The 24,139-nt window shown below is 45.1% G+C and overlaps 1 protein-coding gene across 2 annotated transcripts in view; it reads right to left on the bottom strand.

Annotated features, from left to right (window-relative positions):
* The window catches only part of IFT56 (intraflagellar transport 56), a 66,137-nt gene that overhangs the window by 21,797 nt on the left and 20,201 nt on the right, over positions 1 to 24,139 (bottom strand). For both annotated transcript variants that reach the window (XM_060245315.1, XM_060245316.1), the window contains 8 exons: positions 23,899 to 24,070; positions 23,512 to 23,586; positions 20,425 to 20,527; positions 16,529 to 16,584; positions 15,002 to 15,055; positions 14,123 to 14,186; positions 12,603 to 12,691; positions 6,657 to 6,740 (listed from right to left, as the gene is read on the bottom strand). In XM_060245315.1, the coding sequence (XP_060101298.1) occupies positions 6,657 to 6,740; positions 12,603 to 12,691; positions 14,123 to 14,186; positions 15,002 to 15,055; positions 16,529 to 16,584; positions 20,425 to 20,527; positions 23,512 to 23,586; positions 23,899 to 24,070 (697 nt within the window). The remainder of the gene's footprint in view (positions 1 to 6,656; positions 6,741 to 12,602; positions 12,692 to 14,122; positions 14,187 to 15,001; positions 15,056 to 16,528; positions 16,585 to 20,424; positions 20,528 to 23,511; positions 23,587 to 23,898; positions 24,071 to 24,139) is intronic.

Raw genomic sequence — 24,139 nt, 5'->3', positions numbered from 1 at the left:
GTGCTGGCAACAAGCGAACACCCTTGGATGTGTCTGCGTCTCGCACCCCTTGCTTCGGAAAGAACCTGTGCATTCCTGACCCGGCCTGACCCATAGACTGGTATTCTGGACTCTGGCTTTGCTTATCGGACTGGCTTAGGTATCGTTTGATCTCGGCTTTGCTTCCCGGCTTCTGACTCTCGGCTCTGTTTCCCGGCTTCTGACTTTCGGCTCGGCTCCCCGGCTCCTGACTCTCGGCTTCCCTGACCAAGCTTCCGTCTCACCCTCCAGCCTGCCTGTTTACGTTATCAATCAACTGGACTGTTTTACGACCACTCCCTGTGCTTCGCCTGGGCTGTCTGCGAGAGGTCCTGGCTCGTTGCCAGGACGATAGCAGCCGCAGCTTCGTGTCAGAGACTCGGGCCGTGACAGCTTGCCAGCACCCAAAACTCACCAGGCACGCTCATGACGGACCAAGCGGCAGGAGGCATGGACCCCTTGCCGGGGCTCCTAGACCAGGTGCAGCAATTAACCCAAGCGGTGATTACTCTGCAGCAGCAGACTGCGTCCAATGCCGTGGCCTTGGCTGCCGCCGCTGCTCCCCGCTCTCGCTGCCCGGTGAGCATTCCTGAGAAATTCGCAGGAAACTTGGAAGAGTTCCCTGCCTTCCTCGCCCAGTGTGAACTATACATGGAGATAAGGCAGGGCGACTTCCCTACAGACAAAACAAAAGTCTGTTTTATCCTGAGCCTGCTTAAAGGGCCAGCGGCCAAGTGGGCCACTCCTCTGCTGCTAGAGCCCTCGCCGCTGCTAGCAGACTACACACGGTTCAAGGCACACTTCCAGGCCGCCTATGCCAACCCTGTGCGTGCTGAGACAGCTAATCGCAAGATACGGGCTCTGCACCAAGGCCAGAACTCTGTGTCTCAGTATACCACAGAGTTCCAGCTGCTGGCTCAAGACCTGGCCTGGAATGAAGCTGCCTTGGTGGACCAGTACACTGAAGGCCTCTCCGATGCCGTCCTGGACGAACTGGCACGCACCGACCGCCCAGCCGCCCTCCAGGACCTGATCCTGCTGTGTCTACGCATTGATGGGCGACTGCAAGGTCGGCGCCAGAGGCAGAAGAGGGGCACTACTCCAACAAGGCCCCCCCCGGCGGCTCCCGTTCCAGGTACCCCAGCTTTACCGCCGGCTGTAGAACCCATGCAGCTGGGCGGCGCCCGCCCTCGCCTGACCCCTGAGGAGAAGAACCGACGGCGCACCCACAACCTGTGCCTGTATTGTGGAGGGGACGGGCATTTTGCAAGCTCCTGCCCGGCCAAATCAAAGCGCACCCCGAGCTCCGCTGCCTCGGTAAAAGGCCAGCCCCAGGTCTAGCCGGATCTCCTGGCCTGGGGCACTCCTTGAGGTCCTCTAGCTCCGTCCATCCACCACCCACCCCGTTCCTGGTCCCGATCCGCCTGCAGCTTCCCGACGACCGGTGGATCTTCGTCCATGCCATGTTGGACTCAGGGGCTGCCTGCTGCTACATGGACAGCCACTTTGCCAAGGAGCATGGCGTCCCCGTTCGGGAAAAGGGAACTCCTACACTGGTCGAGGCAGTGGATGGTCGTCTGCTGCGCTCGGGGCCGGTCCGCCACGAAACTCTACCACTCGTTTTGTGGGTCCAACAGCGCCAAGGGAAGCAGACCTTCGATTTGGCCCGCATGCCACGCTTCCCTGTTATCTTGGGCCTGTCCTGGCTGCAAGCCCACAACCCCCATGTGGACTGGGTGCAACGTGAACTGAGCTTTTCGAGTACCCTCGCACCCTGTTCCCCGCTACCACCCGACTCGACTCAGGTGCCGCCTGTCAACCAACCCGGTTCCCCACGCACCACCAGCCTCCTGGGGGCCGCCACCACACTCCCAACTCCCTACCAGGAGTTCGCGGACGTCTTCAATGAGAAGGAAGCAGACCAGCTTCCCCCACATCGGCCCTACGATTGCGCCATCGACCTGGTGCCCGGCGCTCCGCTACCCGCGGGCCGCCTGTACCCCATGGCAGACCCGGAACTGGCTGCCCTCCGGGAGTACTTGGACAAGAACTTGGCCCGAGGGTTCATTAGACCCTCCACCTCGCCCCTGTCTTCACCTGTCCTGTTCGTTAAGAAGAAGACCGGGGACCTGCGACTCTGCAACGACTACCGGGCCCTCAATAAGATTACCATTCGGAACCGCTACCCGCTCCCACTGATCCCTGAGCTCCTCGACCGCGTCAAAGGGGCCACGATCTACACCAAGCTCGACCTTCGCGGGGCCTACAACTTGGTTCGTATCAAAGCCGGGGATGAGTGGAAGACCGCTTTTGGCACCAGGTATGGCCAATACGAACATCTGGTCATGCCCTTTGGGCTCACCAATGCCCCCGCCGTCTTCCAACGTTTTATGAATGACGTTTTCCGTGACCTGCTAGACCGGTTCCTGATCATTTATTTAGATGACATTTTGGTCTACTCTGCATCCGAACAGGAGCACATCCACCACGTCCGCCAGGTGCTACAGCGACTCCGAGCCAATCGCCTGTATGCCAAGCTGGAGAAATGTGCTTTCCACCTCCAGTCCGTTGAGTTCCTGGGGCACATCATTTCCCCCCAGGGAACCCAGATGGATCCGCGGAAGGTCGACGCCATCCTTCAATGGCAGGCCCCTCGAAGTCGGAAGGACATCCAGCGCCTCCTGGGCTTCGCCAATTATTACAGGCAATTCATCGCGGGCTACGCCGACCTCACCAAGCCCTTGACCAGACTCCTCCGACCGAAGGAGCCCTTTCAGTGGACCCCCGAAGCCGACCGGGCCTTCCGCCAGCTCAAGCAGAGTTTTTCCTCCAGTCCCCTTCTGCGGTACCCTGACCCGAGCTTGCCCTTCATGGTGGAAGCGGACGCCTCCAATGTGGCCCTCGGAGCCGTGCTCTCCCAGCGGGACGAGCCTAGCCAGCCATGGCAGCCCTGCGCCTACTACTCCCGGCAGCTCTCGGCTGCCGAACGCAATTACACCATTTGGGAGAGAGAGCTCCTGGCTATCAAGGTGGCCTTTGAGGTCTGGCGCCACCACCTTGAGGGGGCCAGGCATCCGGTCCAAGTCTTCACCGACCATCGTAACCTGGAACATTTGCAGACCACCCGCCGGCTGAACCAGCGGCAGATCCGGTGGTCCCTGTTCTTCTCACGATTTGACTTTACCATCACCTACGTCCCGCACTCCCAGAACCAGAGAGCCGACGCTCTGTCCCGCCGGCCGGACTATAACACCTCTAGTGCCACCGAAGCCCCCAGGGCTAGTATTCTGCCACCCTCGGTCTTTGCCGCCACTCTGACCGCACCCGCCCTGGTGGCCGAGATACAGGCCAGCCAAGACACCGACCCGTGGGCGCAGAAACACCTGCAGGAACCGCAGCAAGACCCTGCCGGAGAACTATCCACCCGGGATGGGCTGCTCTACCATCGGGAGCAGTTGTACGTCCCTCCCGGGCCTCTCCGATCCCGCATCCTCCGGCTGGCCCACGATGCCCCCCCGGCTGGGCACTTCGGGCAGCACAAGACCGCCCATCTGTTGACCCGGGACTTCTGGTGGCCTCGCGTCCGAGCGGACGTTAGTCGCTACGTGGCTTCTTGCGAGGTCTGCCGCCGAGCCAAGAACGTACCGGCCAAGCCCTCCGGTCTCCTGCAACCCCTGCCGACTCCCGCCGGTCCCTGGGACGTGGTGTCCATGGACTTTATCGTAGACCTGCCACGATCCCAGGGCCACACCTGCATTTTCGTTGTGGTGGACCTGTTCACCAAAATGGCCCACTTCGTCCCCTGTGCCAGAGTACCATCCGGGCCGGAGACTGCCCAGCTGTACCTAAACCACGTCTTCCGCCTGCACGGGTTACCCACGCAGGTCATCTCGGATCGGGGCCCACAATTCACATCCCGCTTTTGGCAGGCCTTCCAGCACGGTTTGGGGACAGAACTACACCTGTCTTCCGCCTACCATCCCCAGACCGACGGGCAGACCGAGCGGACCAACGCCACCTTGGAGCAGTACTTGCGCTGCTATACCAGCTATCAGCAAGACAACTGGGCCACTCTGCTACCCCTGGCAGAGTTCGCGTATAACAACGCAGTCCACAGCTCTACGCGGACCACGCCGTTTGCCGCCAACTATGGACTGCACCCCCGATTCTTCCCTCCGCTCGGCCCCTCCGCCAACGTTCCCGCAGCCACCGACCGACTTGAGGAACTCCACGCGCTCCACGCCCTCCTGCGCACTCAGCTCCAGCGCGCCAAGGACGCTTACAAACTGGCCGCGGACCGACATCGCCAGGACGGAGCCCCCCTCAAGGTCGGAGATTCTGTCTGGCTCTCGACCCGGTACCTCCGGACTCCTGGCCGGTCCTCCAAGCTAACCGATCGGTTCATCGGGCCCTTCCCCATAGAGGCGCAAGTCAACCCCGTGGCATTCCGCCTACGCCTTCCGGCCCACCTCCGGATACACCCCGTATTCCACCGCTCCCTCCTCCAACCAGCGGCAGCGCCGGACCCAAACAGGGACGTTCCACCACCGCCTCCGCCACCGGTGCTGGTGGACGATGAGGAAGAGTTTGAAGTCCACCAGATCCTAGACTCCCGGCTGCACCGAGGTCAACTCCAGTACCTGGTGGACTGGGAAGGCTACCCTCCCGAGGATCGCTCCTGGGAACCGGCTGCCCACCTGCATACCCCTGACCTGCTCCGGCAGTTTCATGAGGCCTACCCAGATAAGCCAGGCGGCTTGGATGAGGGGGGGCCTGAGGGGGGGGATAGTGTCGTGCCTGCCCCTGCTGACTCAGAGCAGGTGCCTGCTGCTGACCCCGCCCCTGCTGTGCAGATGCCTTCAGCAACAGAGGACGTAAGTCCTGAAGGAGCCAGCCAGCAGCAGGGGCCACCTGAAACCAATCTGGCCACACCAGGTACTAGCTCATCTCCCCCAGACTCACCAACACCTGGGGCCCGCCTGCGCGAGAGGAGACGCCTGGAATTCAGGAACAGGCGTAGAGAGGCGCGCATGCGGGCTAGAAGAGATCTGAGCCCGGAGTTCTAACGAGCCAATTAGCCAGCAGTATATCTGGGATCCTGGCCTCAGGCCAAACTGTGCTGGCAACAAGCGAACACCCTTGGATGTGTCTGCGTCTCGCACCCCTTGCTTCGGAAAGAACCTGTGCATTCCTGACCCGGCCTGACCCATAGACTGGTATTCTGGACTCTGGCTTTGCTTATCGGACTGGCTTAGGTATCGTTTGATCTCGGCTTTGCTTCCCGGCTTCTGACTCTCGGCTCTGTTTCCCGGCTTCTGACTTTCGGCTCGGCTCCCCGGCTCCTGACTCTCGGCTTCCCTGACCAAGCTTCCGTCTCACCCTCCAGCCTGCCTGTTTACGTTATCAATCAACTGGACTGTTTTACGACCACTCCCTGTGCTTCGCCTGGGCTGTCTGCGAGAGGTCCTGGCTCGTTGCCAGGACGATAGCAGCCGCAGCTTCGTGTCAGAGACTCGGGCCGTGACAATCTTTGTCTGGGGCCCATGGTGGCTCTTGGCAACCCCACAAAACTGTTTGCCTCCACTTCTGACTATGAGAATGGGAGCAAGCTACTGTCACAGAACAGTCACTTTAAGTATCCTGCCATAAATAGAAATTAACCTGTGGCATATTTTCTGTGATTATGTGCGAAGCCCCTAAATATACACAGGAATTAGAATAGCAATGAGCATCTTCTATTTCCTCTCTCGCTTCTTTTTCAAATATTATACATAAAGATGGATTTGGTGACTAGCAAAAAAAATTAGTTCCTTTGTATTAGATTATCAGGGAACAGGTCAAAAATACTATAGATGGTGGAGATAGTTGGGACCACATAGCAGCAAATTATGATGTTGCCTGGTAAGCCTTTCAACTGTATTTAACAAAAAAGCTGAACCTTCTATTTCTGCAGCACAGGAAGCTATGGGCAAAATCAGTTGTTTAGCTCCACTTAAATTGCCCCCCCAAAGAATTGTAACATTTCAGCAATAATAAATTATTGTAAGATTTATTAAATGTTGGTTTCTAAACAAAACCCTGCTGTGTTCAATGCAGTTAACTTTCAAAAGCATGCACAGCATTGCAGCTAAAGCTTGCAACTCTGAATACTAATTTGGGTGAACCCCTCTAACACATTGGGAATTTATCAAGTATGGACAAAGAAAGTAACCAGACAGCGTGTAGGTGGCAACATTAATAAAAATTTTCAGCAAGAGGAAGTAGTAAGCTCAGCTCCTAAAATATTCAGAAGATTCAGATAGCTTTGGTGTCCTTCCAACAGCAAAACCTGTTTTGCCACTGACAGAGCTTCAGGTTTGCTCTTGTGATCCCAGTTCCTACCTCCTTCTATTCACTCCACCCCCACCGTTGCATGCAAACAATTTGGAATCACAGTTTGCATCTGACATCCAGACATTCAGAAATAAGAACAACAACAAAAACATCTTGCCATATGCACGGAGAGGAGACAATGGAAGAGTGCATGGATGGCTGATGATTCTTCAAGCCTCATTCCTATAGTGAGCCAAGTTGTGACCACACAGGTAGAAAATATTTTCCTTCCTTGCCTGCAGTTCTTTAAGAAAGCAGAGACATACCTCTTCAGCCTCACTGGTGTTGCCAGTTGCAGCTTTGGCTTGGGCATAATTAAAGTTAAAAGTGTCATCATTGTAGAAGTAACTCTGGAAAATAAAGTGCATGTAATAGTCAACAAACACATAAGAATTAAGACTCAAAATCTGAGTCAGCTTTATCAGGGTAAGGGAGAAGGAAATCAAGTTTTTAAACAAACACTGGCTAGTTTGCGATTACAGACATAACTGGAACATTCTATGGCATTTTGGGAAGAGTTCCAAACCAGAAATTGTAGGGTGGCAACTTTCTGAGGTTCACTTTCTTTCTGGGATTATGAAATTCTACCATGATGCCTCCTTCACCAAAGCTTCACCCATCTCAAAACATTCATGCTTATTCTCTTAATAGTTCAGCAAGTACTGAAGAACTAAGTTTTATGTCTGTGTATGTTATTCTTAGAAATAATATACTGTATAAACAGTTCATAAAGAGTCCTGGTAAATTGTCAAGTTCCCCTAGCAAGATAGCCCTGGTCAGAGTGAACTAATTTTACACCCAAATTTCAAAAGTGGCAAAAACAAGCATATATTTTAAATTTTATGTAATCCATATACATTTTGTACTTTGTTACATGTACTTGAGGAGCAAGTATTAGCATTAGACGTGACCTCTCAACTCTCAAGCAGGATACATCTGAAATGCCTTATGTGTGTAACAAGAAAAGAGAACTGTTAATTTAAAAGATTTCTTCAGTAGATATCTGCAATATACAGTCTGCAATATGAGATAGACTATACTGTATACTATATTTGGTGAGGTTTTGGGGGGCAGTTCAGAGTGCACTGTGCTCTGTGTGGTTAATTCTGCTCATTTGCAAGGTGTTCCATCCTACCCACCCCATTGTATTTATGTCTGTGAATATGCTGTACTTAAAAGAAATCTGGCTTGATAATGTAATTCTGCTCTGAAATGGCAAATTATGCACCCCTTGTATATTATTTAATCAAACTTATAGTCTGCATTACTATTAAGCCTTCAAAGTAAATCATATTAAAAATTAACAGCATCATAAAGCATTTTAATATTGCAAAAATATGTACATTAAAAAGTGTAGAAGATTGCCTAATTTGAACAAGCTGTTTTCTGAGCTCTGGGACTATGACGCATTAAACAAGAGTGTTTTTTATTAACTGCCTAAAATTTTCAATGAATAAATACATATAACTGGCTTTGCACCATTTATTCTGCTTTTTGTCAGTTGTGCAGAAGAGCAGTGCACTGAAGGGTGCCCTCTGAACATTTGAAATCCTGCTCCTATCTCTCTGTTCCTTTCTCACCAGATATTTCTCTAATCATTGGCTCACATACTTTAAGACTCTTCCCAAGTTTAGAGGCAAAAAGCTTACTATTAAAAAAAATTAAAAGCAGAGATCCTCAGAACGTTAGCTTCTGTGCCTCAATGTGATGTCTGCACCTGCGAAGAATAGCTCAGTCATGGAATACACACCATACAGTGTTGCTATTTCAGACAGCTCCCTAGATTGCTCCTGGTGTACTGATGCACATACATCAGGAGTTACGAAAACATACCCAGGATGACCATATGGATGAAATTGGTTAACTGCAGTGCATTTGCCAAAACAACAGCCTCTTTGTACAGATGTCAGTGAAATAAAGATGAACACTCCCCCCCCTCATTCATATGAAGTCTGGCCAGGGAAAAACACCTTTCCCTCTCCAGCTGTGGGAAAGCCATAGCTCCTTTGTACTGAAATCTTTCCGTTGTGTAGAAGGTACAAAGAATTACCCAGACGCACAGGATTGGAACAGAGAGAGTGGCTAGGTGCCAAGTGACATTAAGCCTCAGTCAGGAATGTTTCAGCACTACAAGAATTGCATTAAAAGATTATGAAACAGGATTCATACACTACCATCAATCATCAGGTATGCCTCATCCTCCATTTAATTAAATCCTTTATCCTGGTCAGTTCTGTATCCTACTCAGAGCTTTATTTTAAAGATTGTCTTAGGGTTCCCTCCATTTTTATTGCTCTCACTTTCTACATCTACTTCAAATATTCTACTTAGAAAATATAAATATTATCAAATCAACATCACATATAGCCCCAAGTGAGAGCTCTGAAAAAGTGTGGATACATTTAAATAAACGCCCTTCTGCCCCCTGTTGAGTGGTTTATGAAAGGCCTTCCATGAGCTGTAGGTGCTTCTGTATTTGTAGCTGGATAATCCAGTTGAGCAAGATTATGCGTCTTGTGTGTGAAGAACTCTTCATGTCAGTGCTGTTACTGGAGCTGAGAAGGATCTCAGCAGATAAATCCTGTAGCCCTTAAAGTCAAGGTGGCTGGTTTGTAACCGTAGTTTCTCTAATAGTTATTGCTGATGCCTGCAATCTTTTTTGTGTCTCCTTCCAACCAGGGCTGGTGCTACTGAGCCGGTGAGGTAGGCAGCTGCCTAGAGCATCATCTAGTGGCAGTGCAGCTATTGCCCACACAATCACAATCACACTACATAGGGAAAGTGGAGCGGGCACATGCACATGGCAGCAGTTGATCCAATGTCTGCCATCAGAGGAGCCTCCGCATCCTTTTTCCTGGCTGGCTCCCCACCACCACCATCAGCCTTGGAACTTGAAGGTGGCGTGGGAGCTTGCACTTTGCCCAAGGAATCCAGCCACTGCCTAGAAACTTGTGAGCCAATCAGGACCTCATAAAACTCATTTCTGCGATGGGCAGGTCTGCCCGCCCTTGGCTGCCTCTTTTCAAAATTATTCACATAAGAACATAAAAGAAGCCATGTTGGATCAGGCCAATGGCCCATCCAGTCCAACACACTGTGTCACACAGTGGCTAAAAAAACCCCAAGTGCCCACCTTTCCTTTTCCTGACTTGCTCACCCGTTTCCTGCCTCTCTTGCATGGCTTCCTCTTCTTCTGTGCAAGAATGAACCATGGGTGGGTTTCCTTCTTCCCTCTCCCATCTTCCTCCATTGCACCACCTGTGGCTTCTGGAGCAGCTATTGGCACTTCTTGCATTATCTATTGGTTAAGGTATCTATCACTCAAGGATGATCAAAGGGGTGGGGACTGGAAAAGAGGATTTCTGGGTATGTGCGCAAAACAGTCTGATGAGTTGAAAATGCAAGGCACAGGTCCAGATCCCCAGGCTTGCAAGGTGAAGTCAGCATACTGAGAGTAGAAGGATCCAGACTACCAAGGGGGTGTGGAGATTGGATAACTCAGTAGTAGGGATACAAGCAATAGACACCCCTGTTTTGTTTTCTTTGGGAGGCAAAAAGCTCCTAATCTCTTACTTACAGGTTATAAGCAGCAAATTTACTCAGGAGTAAGCCCTACGTAGCCCAGCAAGTGTTACTGCAAAGCAGAATCACAGCCGAAGGTAGCAAAGGCATTGGGGGAAAAGTATTGAGCAGAACGTGATCATGCAAAATGTGAAGTGGCCCTTGTTAAATAAGTGGCATTTTATAGGGTTTAAAAAAAATTCATAAGAGAATGGGTTGTCAGGACCCCCTGGCTACTGGCAGGGGATGGGGGGGGATAGGGTTGCCAGTTCCAAGTTGGGAAAGGCCTGGAGATTTGAAAGAGGAGCCTGGGGAGGACAGGGACCTCAGTAGGGTACAATGCCATAGAGTCCACTCTCAAAAGCATCAATTTTCTGTAGCAAATCCGATCTCTTTACTCTGGACATGAGTTGTAATTTCAGGGGATCCCCAGGTCCCACCTGGAGGCAACCACACAGATGCCATTGTCTGCATAGAATAGATCAATATTCTGCAATCTTTTCAGACTCAGGAGCCCGCCTACACCTTGAATGACAGGATAGGACCCACTGGTTACAGCTTTCCCTCCTATTTGCCTGTTTCTCCCCATCTCTTTTTAGGGAACCCAGAGGCAAAGAATGGCAGAACTTTTTAAATAGAGGCATAAGAAGAGGGAAATCCTGCAGTGCAGCAGGGGGTAACAAAGCACCATCTACTGAAACATTTCCTTCCACATTGCAGGATGGTTAAAAATAAAGCCACTCACTCTTCCTTCCCTTCTCTTTAAAAAGAAAGCAAGGAATGTATTTCTCAGTTTTCCTTACCATTCAAGCTAACCTTGGCCCAAGCTAGCTGGGAGTTCATTAGGGCTGTTGAGCTGTCTGTGTTGGTTCTAGGAAACTACTTAATGTGGACTGATTACCCTTTAATTACTGACATTTTAGTATTTACACCTAGGGTTGCCAACCTCCAGGTGGTGGCTGGAAATCTCCCACTATTACAGCTGATCTCCAGACGACACAGATCAGTTCACCTGGAGAAAAAGCTGCTATGGAAGGTGGACTCTATGGCATTGTATCCCACAGAAGCCACTTCCCTCCTCTTCCCCTGGGTCCAAGCTGACAAGGCCACCACACCCCTCCCCATCTGGTTGAGGGGCTTTGCCTGGAATGCTGAAGTGATGGCTCAGAAACACTTTCTATCCCAGCAGCCTCCCAAGGCTGGACTCTGCAGGAATTGAACCTGGGCCCGGCAGGGGGAGAGGAAGGCAGGTGCACTGAGGAGCACTTGGCAGCCATGCTATGGGGTGCAAGTAGGTAGCCTCACTTAGGGTGCCAAAAAGCCTGCCACTGGCCCTGCTTCCCACAGGAGTAAAGCTCAGTGAAAAATCCCCTTTGTCTTCATCTCTCTGACCCTGCCTCCCAAACTCTGTCGTTTGGATTGCAAAAGGAATTAAGGCAATACTTTGAGCACATGGGGTCTTCTCCATCCTGGAGCAGTATTGTACTCCTTTAGTAAGGCAACATAAGAAAATCAAATTCTTTATAAATATTAATAAATAAAGATTCCAAGTGGCAACTCAACAAGGAGTACTATTGGAGACCAATATCCCTTGACACTTCTATTCACCCCGCCAATGTCTCTCATTGTGTCAGCCCACTACATCACTCCCTCTTGCAAGAGAATTTTTGCAAGAGTTTGTTAAGTCCTATTGGACATGTATGGCTTGTTAGGCTCTGTTTAAAGACAGCAGTGGAACTGAGGAAGAAAGGAGGATTAAATGCACCAGCTCCTGAATGAAAGAGGAGTGATGCAAATAGGCTGGTGATAACTGAAGCTTCCCCTCCCTCCCCCGCTCCAGTCCATCAATCCAGGCCATCTTCCCACCACAGTTCATTATAGAGCTGGCTGGAACAGTTATTTATTAAATTAGTTTTAAACTCTTACTTGAATGCCAGCACACTCCAGCACGAATGCAATGTTTTAAAATTTAATGTAAAAAGACAAATAGAGAAAAAGCTTTGTTATCTAGCACTTGTGGAGAAAGAAAGTGCGTCTACCAGTTAATCAAATGGGTTGGATGCTCAAGATTATTGCTTTGCCCTGTGCCAAGAAATTCACAGGGACCACTGTTAGGAATACCATGGCAACAGCCCCCACTCATGGCTTTGACCCCAATGCCTTCACTTGAACCACAGAGCATCCTACTTGGTAGACAGACAAGCAGGCCACTTTTTAAAAAATGTCTTTGGAAGAACACCCCCCCCCGCTTATTCCTCAAAATTATTGTTTTTATCTTGAATTTCTGAAAGGACATGTACTCTTGACATTTTTTAAAAAGAGAGAGAATTGTTATGGATCCCAACATTACCAGTACCACCCTCATTAAAAAAATGCTGGTAATTTGAATACCAAAATCCAAGAAGAAATATGGCAAGGGAGGATTTGCAAATCACCCTTATTTAAAAAGTCAGCACATTGAGACAGAATAAGAAGCCAGATTATGAAGTTTCTCAGAGACATAATAAAAATAACCTCTCTGCTGTTTGTCTCCAGAATCTGGTAAACTTGTGAATTAATGGCTGAATCCTTGTCAGATTCTTCCATATACATACAAAACAATGTACACAAGGATGCATTGAAGACTAGCAGTCCTGGTAAAATGTACTGACCTTCACCGAATTGAGATAAATTAGGACATCATCAAACTGTCTGAGCAAAAAGAAGCAGGATGCCATGCACTGTCTTCCAGGGATTGTATCTGAAGAACAGATGCACAAATATTATGAGCATAAGAGAACAGGGTTTTTTAAATGATCTTAGATCAGTTTTTAACTTCCTTCTATATAACAGCCCACAGGTACTGCAAGACAATGTATGCATACAATTTAACTTGACAACATAGAGGCACAGATAATGATTATATTGGTTAGTACATTATAGGAAAGGACTTTAAGAAATTAAAATCTAATAGTAAAATTTCTCACACAAGACACTTTTGAGAACCTTGCTCCACACATTACATTAGAGCCAGATTTAAGGAATGGAAGCCAGTCTGAATAGGATGGCTGGGGTGTAATTGGCTTCAGCTGCAGGACACTCCCTTGAATAAGGGGAATGGCTGCAGCTTTAGGGGCTTTTCTCTTCTCTAACCTAGCAGCTCAGAGTCTCAGACAGTCATCTCTGAAAGGATGAACTGCTGCTTGGAACATCACAGGCTCCCAGCTCTTTGTATTGGACTTGTCTCAAGACTGCAAGTTTGTGTAACAAGTTTTATCTGTGCTTCTACTTGACTCCTTGATATTGGATAATTGTTTTTAGTCTGTTGTGGTTCTTAAAGATAGGGGTGGTTTCTGCGTGGAATACATTCACTGAAGTTTAAATGATTTTTAATTCAATTAAAGGTGGAACTTTTCTTTTATGCTGGTCAGAATTTCTTACCAAGAAACTACACTAAGCCTCTTCACACGAACTCCAAGGTCATTCAGACCCGACACCAGGAAATCTGCAAATACCAACTCATTTTTAGAGACACTACTGTAATTTCTAATACCCAGGGTAGTATGTACTGTTGTCAGAGAAATTCAAATACCACACTTGAACTTTTGTAGGTACAAATCTAAAAATGAGAGTCCATACAGCAGGGGTAGCCAACAGTAGCTCTCCAGATGTTTTTGCCTACAACTCCCATCAGCCCCAGCCAGCATGGCCAATGGCTGGGGCTGATGGGAGTTGTAGGCAAAAAAACATCTGGAGAGCTACCGTTGGCCACCCCTGCTATACAGTGTTATTCCAATCTAACTCCATTTATTTCAAAGGGCTTAGACGGAAATATATATATATCTGAACTGGAACTAGATACTACAATACACATAGAGCTCCTGCTGCGAGCAGCAGCTATGTGTGTGGTTTCTTCCTGTCCAATATCTATCGACAGGGAATACAATGTTATGTTATGATACGGGCACGTTGTATTAGACAAGGTAGAGAGGGGAAACTTAACACATGCTGGTGTTTGGGTAGCAGCTGCATGTATATTTTAATATCTGATACTGGCCACACAGATGAAGAAAGATGTCAATGATATCTGAAGAATTCATACTGTAATGACATAATGTGGGTAAAAGGCTGCCTTCAATGGCAATACTGTCATATTCCATGAGAAGGGGGGGAACCATAAAAGTTGACATACCACATTCACTGGCTGAGCCTCCCACCAACTGGAAGAACTGCTGAGCAATTTTTAAATGATCTCTCTGGAAAGAAACAAAAAGGCACATGATATCCAGCGTAAGGAGCTAAGCAATGGACAGGGCAACTGTATACCACATATGATTCTAAGCAGAAAAGCCACTTCCAGAGAGATGATCAGGATGAGATAAGTGACTAGAGCCAGGGGTGCTTAGCCCTTTCTATGATCCAAACCTTTTCTCCCTTTAAACTTCAAAACATATTTATTTCTTATTGGCCTTTCAAGGGTATCTTTTCTGGTTAAAAACGAGTCCTTAGGACAATGTTACAATTACAGATATTTGCTGGTAGCATGTCAGCATGAGTCAATGTGGTGTAGGGCTTAAGAGAATTGGATCCATGTTCATATCCCCACTTTGTCAAGAAATGCATTACGTGACCTTGGGCCAATCAGTCTCTCTCAACCTGATCTACCTCTTAGGGTTTGAAAGAGGATAACATGGAGAAGTAGAGAAATACGCATGCCATATTGAGCTCCCTGGAAGACATGCAAAGTAAAAATGGACAGATTAGTAATCACTAATATGGCTCTGAGTACACGTAGGGGAATGGAAAATAGAAAATAATTTGATCTTATATTCTGTTCTCTTACTACACGGAACTAAAGAATGAGCAAGGATAAAATTAGATTTGATCAGTGAATTCCACTGTTCACATGTCTAGCTTCCAGGGGGGTTTTTTGTAGAAAAAGTCCAGCAGGAACTCATTTGCATATTAGGCCACATATTAGGCCTCATGCCAAGCCAGCCTGAACTGCGTTCCTGTGCATTCCTGCTCAAAAAAAGCCCTGCTAGCTTCCATGAACAAAAATTATACTCACTGAACCCATCTCCTGTCCAAGAACTGCATTAACAACTCCCTTGAGGATATATTCCTGGGGAAAGATTAGATTGGAAGACAAATTGTTAAATTAGGCAAAAGATTAATGGCATTTTAGGTGATCTGTAAATTACATTATTCAAATTAACAGCAAATACACAGATTTCTGAATTGCCCATCTCTGTGGTGTCTGATACTCAAAGTCAGGATACACTAAGTATGTAAACCAAAATCAATTATACTATCCATGAACCACTGACTTGCTTGAAATGCGCACAGAGACTGTAGTTCAGACAGCCGTATTATAAAACCCATTACTACAATGAGCATCAGCTGTAAGAGGCCCAAGTAGGGTTGCCAATCCCCAGGTTGGGGCAGGGGATCCCCTGATTTGGAGGCCCTCCTCCTGCTTCAGGGTCATCAGAAAGCGGGGGGAGGGGAGGGAAATGTCTGCTGGGAACTCTGTTATTCCCTATGGAGATTTATTCCCATAGAAAATCATGGAGAATTGATCCGCAGGTATCTTGGTCTTGGGGGGGGATGCTGTTTTTTGGGGTAGAGGCACCAAATTTTCATTATAGCATCTAGTGCCTCTCCCCAAAAAACAGCATCCCCCCCAAGACAGCATACCCCCCAAGTTTCAAAAATATTGGACCAGAGGGTCCAATTCTATGAGCCCCAAAAGAAGGTGCCCCTATCCTTCATGATTTCCTATGGAAGGAAGGAATTGAAAAGGTGTGCCGTCCCTTTAAATGTGATGGCCACAACTCCCTTTGGAGTTCCATGATGCTTGTCACAGCCTTGATCTTGGCTCCACCACTAATGTCTCCTGGCTCCACCCCCAAAGTCCCCAGATATTTCTTGAATTGGACTTGGCAACCCTAGGCTCAAGCAACTGAATGACTTACCCCTTTTACTCCTCTAATAAACTCAAATAAACTAAACATATTATATAGAATCAGTGAATGTTCTGAGCTGAATGATTTTGGGGCTAGGAAAGCAATGATAAAAACAATAATAGAGATTTGTTTGCATTCCAAATTCCAGGGTTCAGTAGTTCTGGACAGTAATTGAAAAAGCATGGCCTAGAAATCTTCTTTCCCCATAAAATACTTTTTTTCTTTCATAGGGCATACCTGCATGACTAAGATAGGATTTCAGTTTACTGTATGTTAAACCTAGTTGTTATTTTGGAATTCATAAAAAAATATATTACCTAAACAAATAGAATGCCTTCCATTTAAAGAAGCAGAGTTCTAAAGATCAACAATGAGTTTGGAATAGCATACATAAGGCAAAAGAAGAGTTGCACATGCAACAAGTCTACTTGTTTTTGGAATGATAAAGCTCAACTCCTGGATCAATACCTTAGTTTAGAAGGAGTTTTCTCTGTTCAAGAAGGTTCAATATTGTATATGAAGAAGTGAACAGATGGCCTTTCATGCACAATGGCTTAAAGTTATGAGACAGTCCTATTCAGAATGATAATTTTTTATTTTATATAATAATATTGTAAGTTGTCCAGTACCTGAGGAGTTGTAGGTTCCAGGTCTTTAATCAGGTTGTAAGCCTCTTGTGCATCATCTGAAATGACACAAGATACAAGACAAGCACTTTTGAGAACTATATTCACCATCATCACCTTACCTTCTACACAAACATTTAGCAGAAAGGAGTAAAAATGTATATAATGGAGCAAATTTGTGACTTGCTGGAGTTGCATTTCCTTATAATAAATGTAAATATAATAAAAGTAACAGATTCTACACTGCATCATTGTTGCAATTCAAATCCTCTTGTTTATATTCTAGCTAACGTTTTATTATCAGCATCAAGATAAAAACATCTTTCCCATTCTTTCCCCTCCCACATTTATCCATGCTTTGAGGACAAGATACAAGAAACAATTCTGTTACAGGGCTTCACCCAAGCAAAATACTTTGTTCATAAAACTTAACAGTGGTTTTCTTAAGGATTGCATTATACAGAGCAAGCGATTCCAAGCACCTTGGTCTTAAAGCCATTGGGCTGGATCAAACAGAAGCATTAATGGAAGGCATTGAGGTATGTGGATTTTTGCCATGCTCTCCTCCCTGGACCAGCTCTTTCAGACTCCTGGGAAGTTAATTATCAGAGTAATAGGCTTGTATGAACTAACAGCCACACAGGTCAAGAGCTGCCTTAAGAAGCAGCAATGGAAAAAATGACCCCTTCCTTCTTCCATCAGTAGAACTGTGTTTGCAGAAATGGAAGAACAGGACTAATCTTCACCGCAACTCCTTGACTTGTGTGATTGTTCGCTCTTGAGGGATCACCAACCTCACGAATCAATTTTCTGAGGGTTGGAGCAACTCAGGGAAGGAGAACACACACATACCAGCACCTTTTTCACATCACTCCTGGATTCAACTCAGTGAGTAGTAGCAAGCTCCATTAAACTCAAGGAGCTTATTTCTTAAGAAGAGTTTTTAGGATCCGGATGTCAGAAAGACAAAAACAAGACACAGAAAAATTGTTTAGCTTGCACAAATCATTTCTATAACTAAAAGGACATTTCAATAAGTATTTATATTGGTCCAAACTCACAGAAAAGTATTGAGACTGCACCTAGCAAAGTGGTAAGTGAACAGCTCTTGTGTGTCTTTTTACAATGAACAGTTAGCATCACAATTAAGAAAAGAGTGCTAGATTTTTCCTTATGAGTGTGCTCAGGTGGTAGCTTCCTGCAACAAGCAGTGGGAGGCACTGCTGAAAAGAGAGAGACACCACACTCCACATTATGCAGTGTGGGTCTATGGCTTACTGGCAGAGGTGATTAACATGCAGGAGGTGCCAGGTTCAAGCCCCAACAAAAAGATCAGTTAAACTCTTCAAATTATTGTAATTTGTATACAGATCTTCGTCACAGGTATTTACATCCTCTTTTATAGTATGGTTGAATGTTCTGATGCACTTAAGGTCTATAATCTTTTGAACTATACTTCATCTAGTGTCACTGAGAAAGTGGCTAAGTTTCTTTATTCTGTTTTAAAGGCACGCCAGAGGATCTCATAGAAATAGTTTATGTTTATGCTTTTCCTGATATATATGTATGCAATCGTTCCATTTTATCTTTTTTTTTAAACCAATTTTGCTCTGATATATACTTCTATATATTTTATGCCAATAAAGGCTAACTTGACTTGACTAGTCAGTGATGGCAAAGGATCTTAGAGTCTAGGCAGCTGCTTGCAGTCTTAGTAGACAACACTGACTTTCATGGTCGGATTCAGTATAAGGCAGCTTCATGTGATCATGTGAGATTCTGCACAATATTGTACCCTTTTGGTTTTAAGCTCTTTGAACTAGTGAGACTCAGCAAAAATTTCAGGTAAATACAATCTAAGGTCTTATAAAATCTCTACATGGAAGTGTCCTAGGTGAATTATCTGTCTCTCTGAAAATCAGTTGGAAATACACTTTTTAAAAATGCAATAGCTACATATGAACATATGAAGCTGCCTTCTACTGAATCAGACCCTCTTTGGTCCATCAAAGTCAGTATTGTCTTCTCAGACTGGCAGCGGCTCTCCAGGGTCTCAAGCTGAGGTTTTTCACACCTATTTGCCTGGACCCTTTTTTGGAGATGCCAGGGATTGAACCTGGGACCTTCTGCTTCCCAAGCAGATGCTCTACCACTGAGCCACCATCCCTCCCCATACACAATATGTAGGTCTGAATTTGTTAAATGAATGCCCACATGTACAGAAAGAAATGCAAGGAAGTCAAAGTTCTCTACAGACATATCATGAATCAGTGGCAATTACCCTAGTTTCAGTTTAATAAGGGCAAAGATAAAAAGAGTGAAATTGATGTGTGCTCATAAAAAGTAAACATGTATATATACTAAAAACATCGCTAAAGACCAGATTGGCTATGGAGAAAGTGACCTAGATATAGTGCATATCTGAACTACCATATTAAACAGTTCAATTTCATATGACACTGGGCATGTCCATAAGCTTACAATATCAGATTGGTGCACCAGAGATATTAATGGTCCTTGGTGCTGCTAAAGCTAGCTAAGCCTATTGTTCAATATGTATATTTATAAATACTTACATCTTTCATTTGTTGACAAGTTTAAACTTTGCAACATTAATTATTGTCACTTTGCCACACAACCTTTTCTTTCCTATTTAAGGTTGCAAAACTATTCTCCACAGCATGCATTCTGACCACCATCCCTTTGCACTATTTCATAGCAGCCTTAATCAAAACAAGATGTTCCACTAAAATATCTTTGGCAAATGTTAATTTATCAGTTCACCCATCTTCAGCCTCCACCCCCTCCCTCAAGTGCAGGAATGTAAATCATTCACTTAATTCCCCTAGTACCACTAACAGCAAAAAATGCCTTTGATTGGGCCACGGAATGAGTGCAATCTAAATTCTTACAGAAATTTATGGATTTATGCTCCATACACAGCTCTCTGTTTAGAAATGGTTTAAATTTAGCAGAAACAAGCATATGATAATTAAGTTTTGGTTGTGTTTCCATTATTACATTGACGCTGAGAGTCTCATTCAGCAAATGCTCTCTGAGTCTACCATTTCTAACTGGTCAGGTTATATTAAGAAAAAGGTCCTGGCCTATGCATTCCCTAGATTTGTTGGCCATGCTCCCTTTCATGGGTGTGTATTTGTTAATCAAATGCAAAATTCTTGCTATTGAAGCCCAGAAGCTTTAAGGTTAGCAAACAAGCCCTATTTCCCTCTTAACTTTGAGGTTCCTCTTACTACAGGTCAGATGGCTCCTTACCTATCCCTTCTACATTTCCCCCAAACCAAGAGAGCCTTCTCCTTTGCAAGATTTAATGCAATACCATCAACAGAACTACATGGTAGGTTTAATAAGACTGAATATTTGGCTAGGACCTGTCTCTGTAATTCTGGTTACATTGAATCAATATCACATGTTCTTCTCCGCTGCTATTTATATGCAGTTCTATGTGCTAAATATTTAAACTTGATTTTAGGTAGTATGTTGAGCCTGTCTGACCCTATTAAGGTTCACCGTCTCTTGAACGACTGCTTAACCCAAAGTTACTGAGAAAGTAGCCTCATTTTTACAATTGGTAATAACAGCCTGCCAGGAAATCTTTTTAAATACCACATAAATGTTTGTAGTATGACTTTTTCTTAATCATATTGCCTTTGTATTCTTTTCTGTTAAACTGGTGTTTGTAGTATTTGTAGTACTTGTACATGCTGATAAAGGTGACTGACAAAAAAGCTGCCAGCTGCTACACTTCCTCACAAAAAAATCAAAACAAAATCACCCCCATTCTTACTTCAAGACAAACAAATAATGGATTTATAGAACATCCTAGGAGATTAAAAGATTTACCACCTTCACTACATCAAAGAAAAAAGCCAGAGTACCTTGTCGTAGGTAGTAAATAACTAAATTCAATCTGACTTCAGGAATAACATCGATCAGGGAAGGCAGTACTTGAAGAGCCCCTTCCCCTCCTCGGAATACCACCTGCAAACAAAAGCCCTAAGTGCATTAGTACAGCAACAAGTTGCAGTATGTAATCTTGCATATGTTCAGAAAATATTTATTGGACTAGGAGCTGGCAAGTTTATGATTAGGACTAAGACACTGTTTTGTGTTTTATATATGGGAAGGCCCACCAATAAGTTTCAGTTTTCTCTAAATCTTGAAAACAGCAATTCCTTCAGAACTCAAAATAATAATATTGTTCCTTATAGTGTACATAGCACCTTACTATGTTTCAAAGGCAAAAACAAACAACCCCCCACGAGCCTGTTCTTCTGAAGAGTTCATAATCCGAAGGAATAATTTGAAAGAGGAAACACCAGCAGAAGAAATGCATGGAGGGATAGAAAAGGGTAAGGGCTGAATGGGTGGAAATGCAGATAATTTTATTACAGCTGGAAATGGGAAAAAAGTGCATTTTGAGGAAGGAACATTTTCAAGCAGGGAGTTCCAGCTATTGAAACAGCCAAGGAGAATGAGTGGAGCTGTGACAGAGAACAAAAAACCTTTGTGTGATTGAAGGTGGTAGATCTGAAGAGTGGTGGTTGCAAGCAGACATATCAACAGAAAACAAAAACGAAAAGGGGCAAAATTAGATATGTTTACAGATTGGAATATACATATCTGAACCGGAACTAGATACTGCATGCTGCTTCTGCTGAGAATGACAGCTGTGTGTGTGGTTTCTCTCTCTCTCTCTCCAATATCTATGGACAGGGAATACAACATTATATCATGATATTGGCACACTGTATTAGACATGGCAGAGGTAGGCTTGCCAGGTCCATCCTGGCAACCAGTGGGGGGAGGGGGACTTACTGGGAGCAGTAGGGAGGCCCATCCAACCAACAGCAATATGTCTATGTAACTGCCTACATGACCTGGAAGTAATGTAATCAAGTCCAGGACATCAGGGTGATGCTCTGGTATTTGGGCAAAAACTCTATAGTAAATTTGGCCTCTACCACAGAGTTTTTGCCAAATAGCAGTGTCACCCTGACATCTAAGATGTGATGACCTCACTTCCAGGTCACATGAGCAGTAATGCAGACATGTCACTGCACAATGGCTGGATCTCCCTCTTTTGTGGAGGGTAAGTTCCTCCCATTGCCCAGCTGATCAGTGGTGGGGAGGTGGGGCCTGTCAGCAGAGGACCCCCACCTCCATGATGGGGGGGGGGTGTCTGGCAACTCTATGCAAGAGGAAAAACTTAAAACATGCTGTTGTTTTGGGGGTAGCTGCATGTACATTTTAATATCTAATACTGAACACATAGATTATAAAGTCAAGTAGTTTGTGCTGGATATGGAAGTGGATGGAAAGCTAGTGAACAGATGAAAGATGAATGTCATATATTTGGAACACTAAACATTGTCAATAATTTTTAAAAGCTGAGTTTTGGATAGAGATGTGAGAAGGAAAATTCAGAAAGAAGAAAGTTACAATGGTCAAGGCTGGATATGACCAGAGAGGAATATATGGAATTCTGTAATGTTATAGGAAGAAGTAACACAACGAGGGAGCAAAGGTTATTGATTAATGTGATCATGGTACGGAAGATATATAACTCAGTCTTGGCCATGTTGAGATAGTAATGATCTTGATACATCAGACAAGATGGAAATGTGGGCCTGGACAGAGTAGGAGAGATCTGACATAGTGGTTTAGCTGACTAACATCAGGATCTATGTGGTATTGGAGGGCTTCACATCACTCAAGGAGAGAAAACAGAGGAAGAACTACACAGGACCAAGAACAGAACCCTCAACTGAGAGAAGACAAAACCAGAAAGGAGGGTTCCCCCGTGGAAATGCTGAATGAATCATCTGAACTGAGATCAGAGTTATGATAACACAGGGGGTGTTTTTTCCCTGAAGGAACACTCCAGAACAGAATTCCAGAGCCTCTTTGTGGAGACAAATTTCTCAAAAAATGTCTAAAAGTTCTTGAGGGGCACTGGGGAAGCATTACATCACTTGTGACATCACAAAAATAAAAACATTTAAAAATAAGATTTAAACAAGGCGATGTTCAGTAGTGGTTGCAGGTGAGCAGGGAAGCAGCCAGACAGTGCAACTGACTTGTTCCTCTGTCTAAGCAAACTGCTCTAAAGTAGAGGTAAGTTCATGGAAATAATAGTTCAAAGAATCCTGTGTGTTTCTCCTACATTTCCCTCTTGTGAGTTCTGACACCTCCTGTGAAAACAAACGTCATGAAGGAAATCTAATAACAACTGTATCAAGAAGCAGCAAAGAGGGTAAGGAGAAGATCAGATATGGCAGCAAGTAGATAATCTGTGATTTTAGCAAGAAGGTGAAAGATTACAGAATGTCAAGAATGGAAGAGAGAAAACTCACTGAAGGAACAGGAATCACAGGCAGGAGAAAAATCAGCTTTGAGTTACAGAATGAGGGTGGCTAAAAAAATCATTTTTTAGAGAGAAGAGATGATACAGTGTTTGAACGTAGCAGGGAAATAGCCAAAGGAAAATGATGATGTGCTTAGAAGGGGAAGGAATAATATTGAGGAGTCAGTAGCCAATAGGTAAAAGGAAACAGGAACAATGGGGCACATTAAATGGAGGGTTAGACATTAAAATTAAAGATAGCATGTATTCATAATTGTGAAAGTACAGAAAATTAACATTATTTTTTCTTCCTAGCATCTAATTTCCCCAAGTATTTCAATCTATGTGAAAGGAATTCAGAGGGATGCATGGAAAGCTTTGGTGTACACAACAGGCCTTTCATAAGTCATCTTTCAGACTGCTTTTGCACCACTGAACAAGTTACTGCAAAAACTCAGGAACCTTCAGGACTGGACTCTTCCAAAACTCTAGTTGTGATGGTTGGGGTAAGAAAAAAAAAGGAAGTCTCAGTGAATGAATGGAAGCACATTAGCCTATGCAAATGAGCGCTCTCCAAACCACATTACATAAGTTTGCAACATTCACAATACCTACTCACCAGATTGTGTTTAATGAGTTCTTTAGCAAACTCAAATGATGTTGAGGCACTGTCCATCAGACTCTTGAGCTCTGCCTTATAGTTTTAATGAAATTTTAAAAACCAGTATCAGTATAATAATAAAATACAGAGGGAAGCACAAAACTGTTTGTCTTTTGTACCCTAAATCCTATATGACTAACCTATTTTAAGTTAAATATGCCAGAAAGAACAGTTGGAAATGCTAACAAATCCTCAGACAAAAAGAAAATTCACACAGTTAAGAAGTGCATGCAGTTAGAAGAGTAGATACTGAAATAATGGTGCTAGGTAAAATCACACACAACTTCGGGGACTGGGAGAAGCTCATATTAAGAGAGACTGATGTCAAAGAGAAAAATGACATACCTCTGCAGCCTTCCCATTATAGAGTCGAAAATGATTACAGGCCTTTAAGTTAAGAGCAATGGTGCTATCAGGAACTTGCTGAAGATAAACAGCTAGCACCTCTTGAGAGACATCATAGTAATCCAGTTTGTAATAGCACAAGGCGACATACACATTGAGGGCCAGATATTCCCTGCAGAATGAAACATTAAACTAGTTAAGCAACAGTGTTTAAATAAGTATACTTCTAAAAACCTGTGTT

The sequence above is a fragment of the Heteronotia binoei genome, chromosome 8 (genome assembly GCF_032191835.1).
Source record: "Heteronotia binoei isolate CCM8104 ecotype False Entrance Well chromosome 8, APGP_CSIRO_Hbin_v1, whole genome shotgun sequence".
In the NCBI taxonomy this organism is placed as follows: domain Eukaryota; kingdom Metazoa; phylum Chordata; class Lepidosauria; order Squamata; family Gekkonidae; genus Heteronotia; species Heteronotia binoei.
The sequence above is the reverse complement of the archived record's forward strand: the minus strand, read 5'-3'. Positions and strand labels throughout refer to the sequence as shown.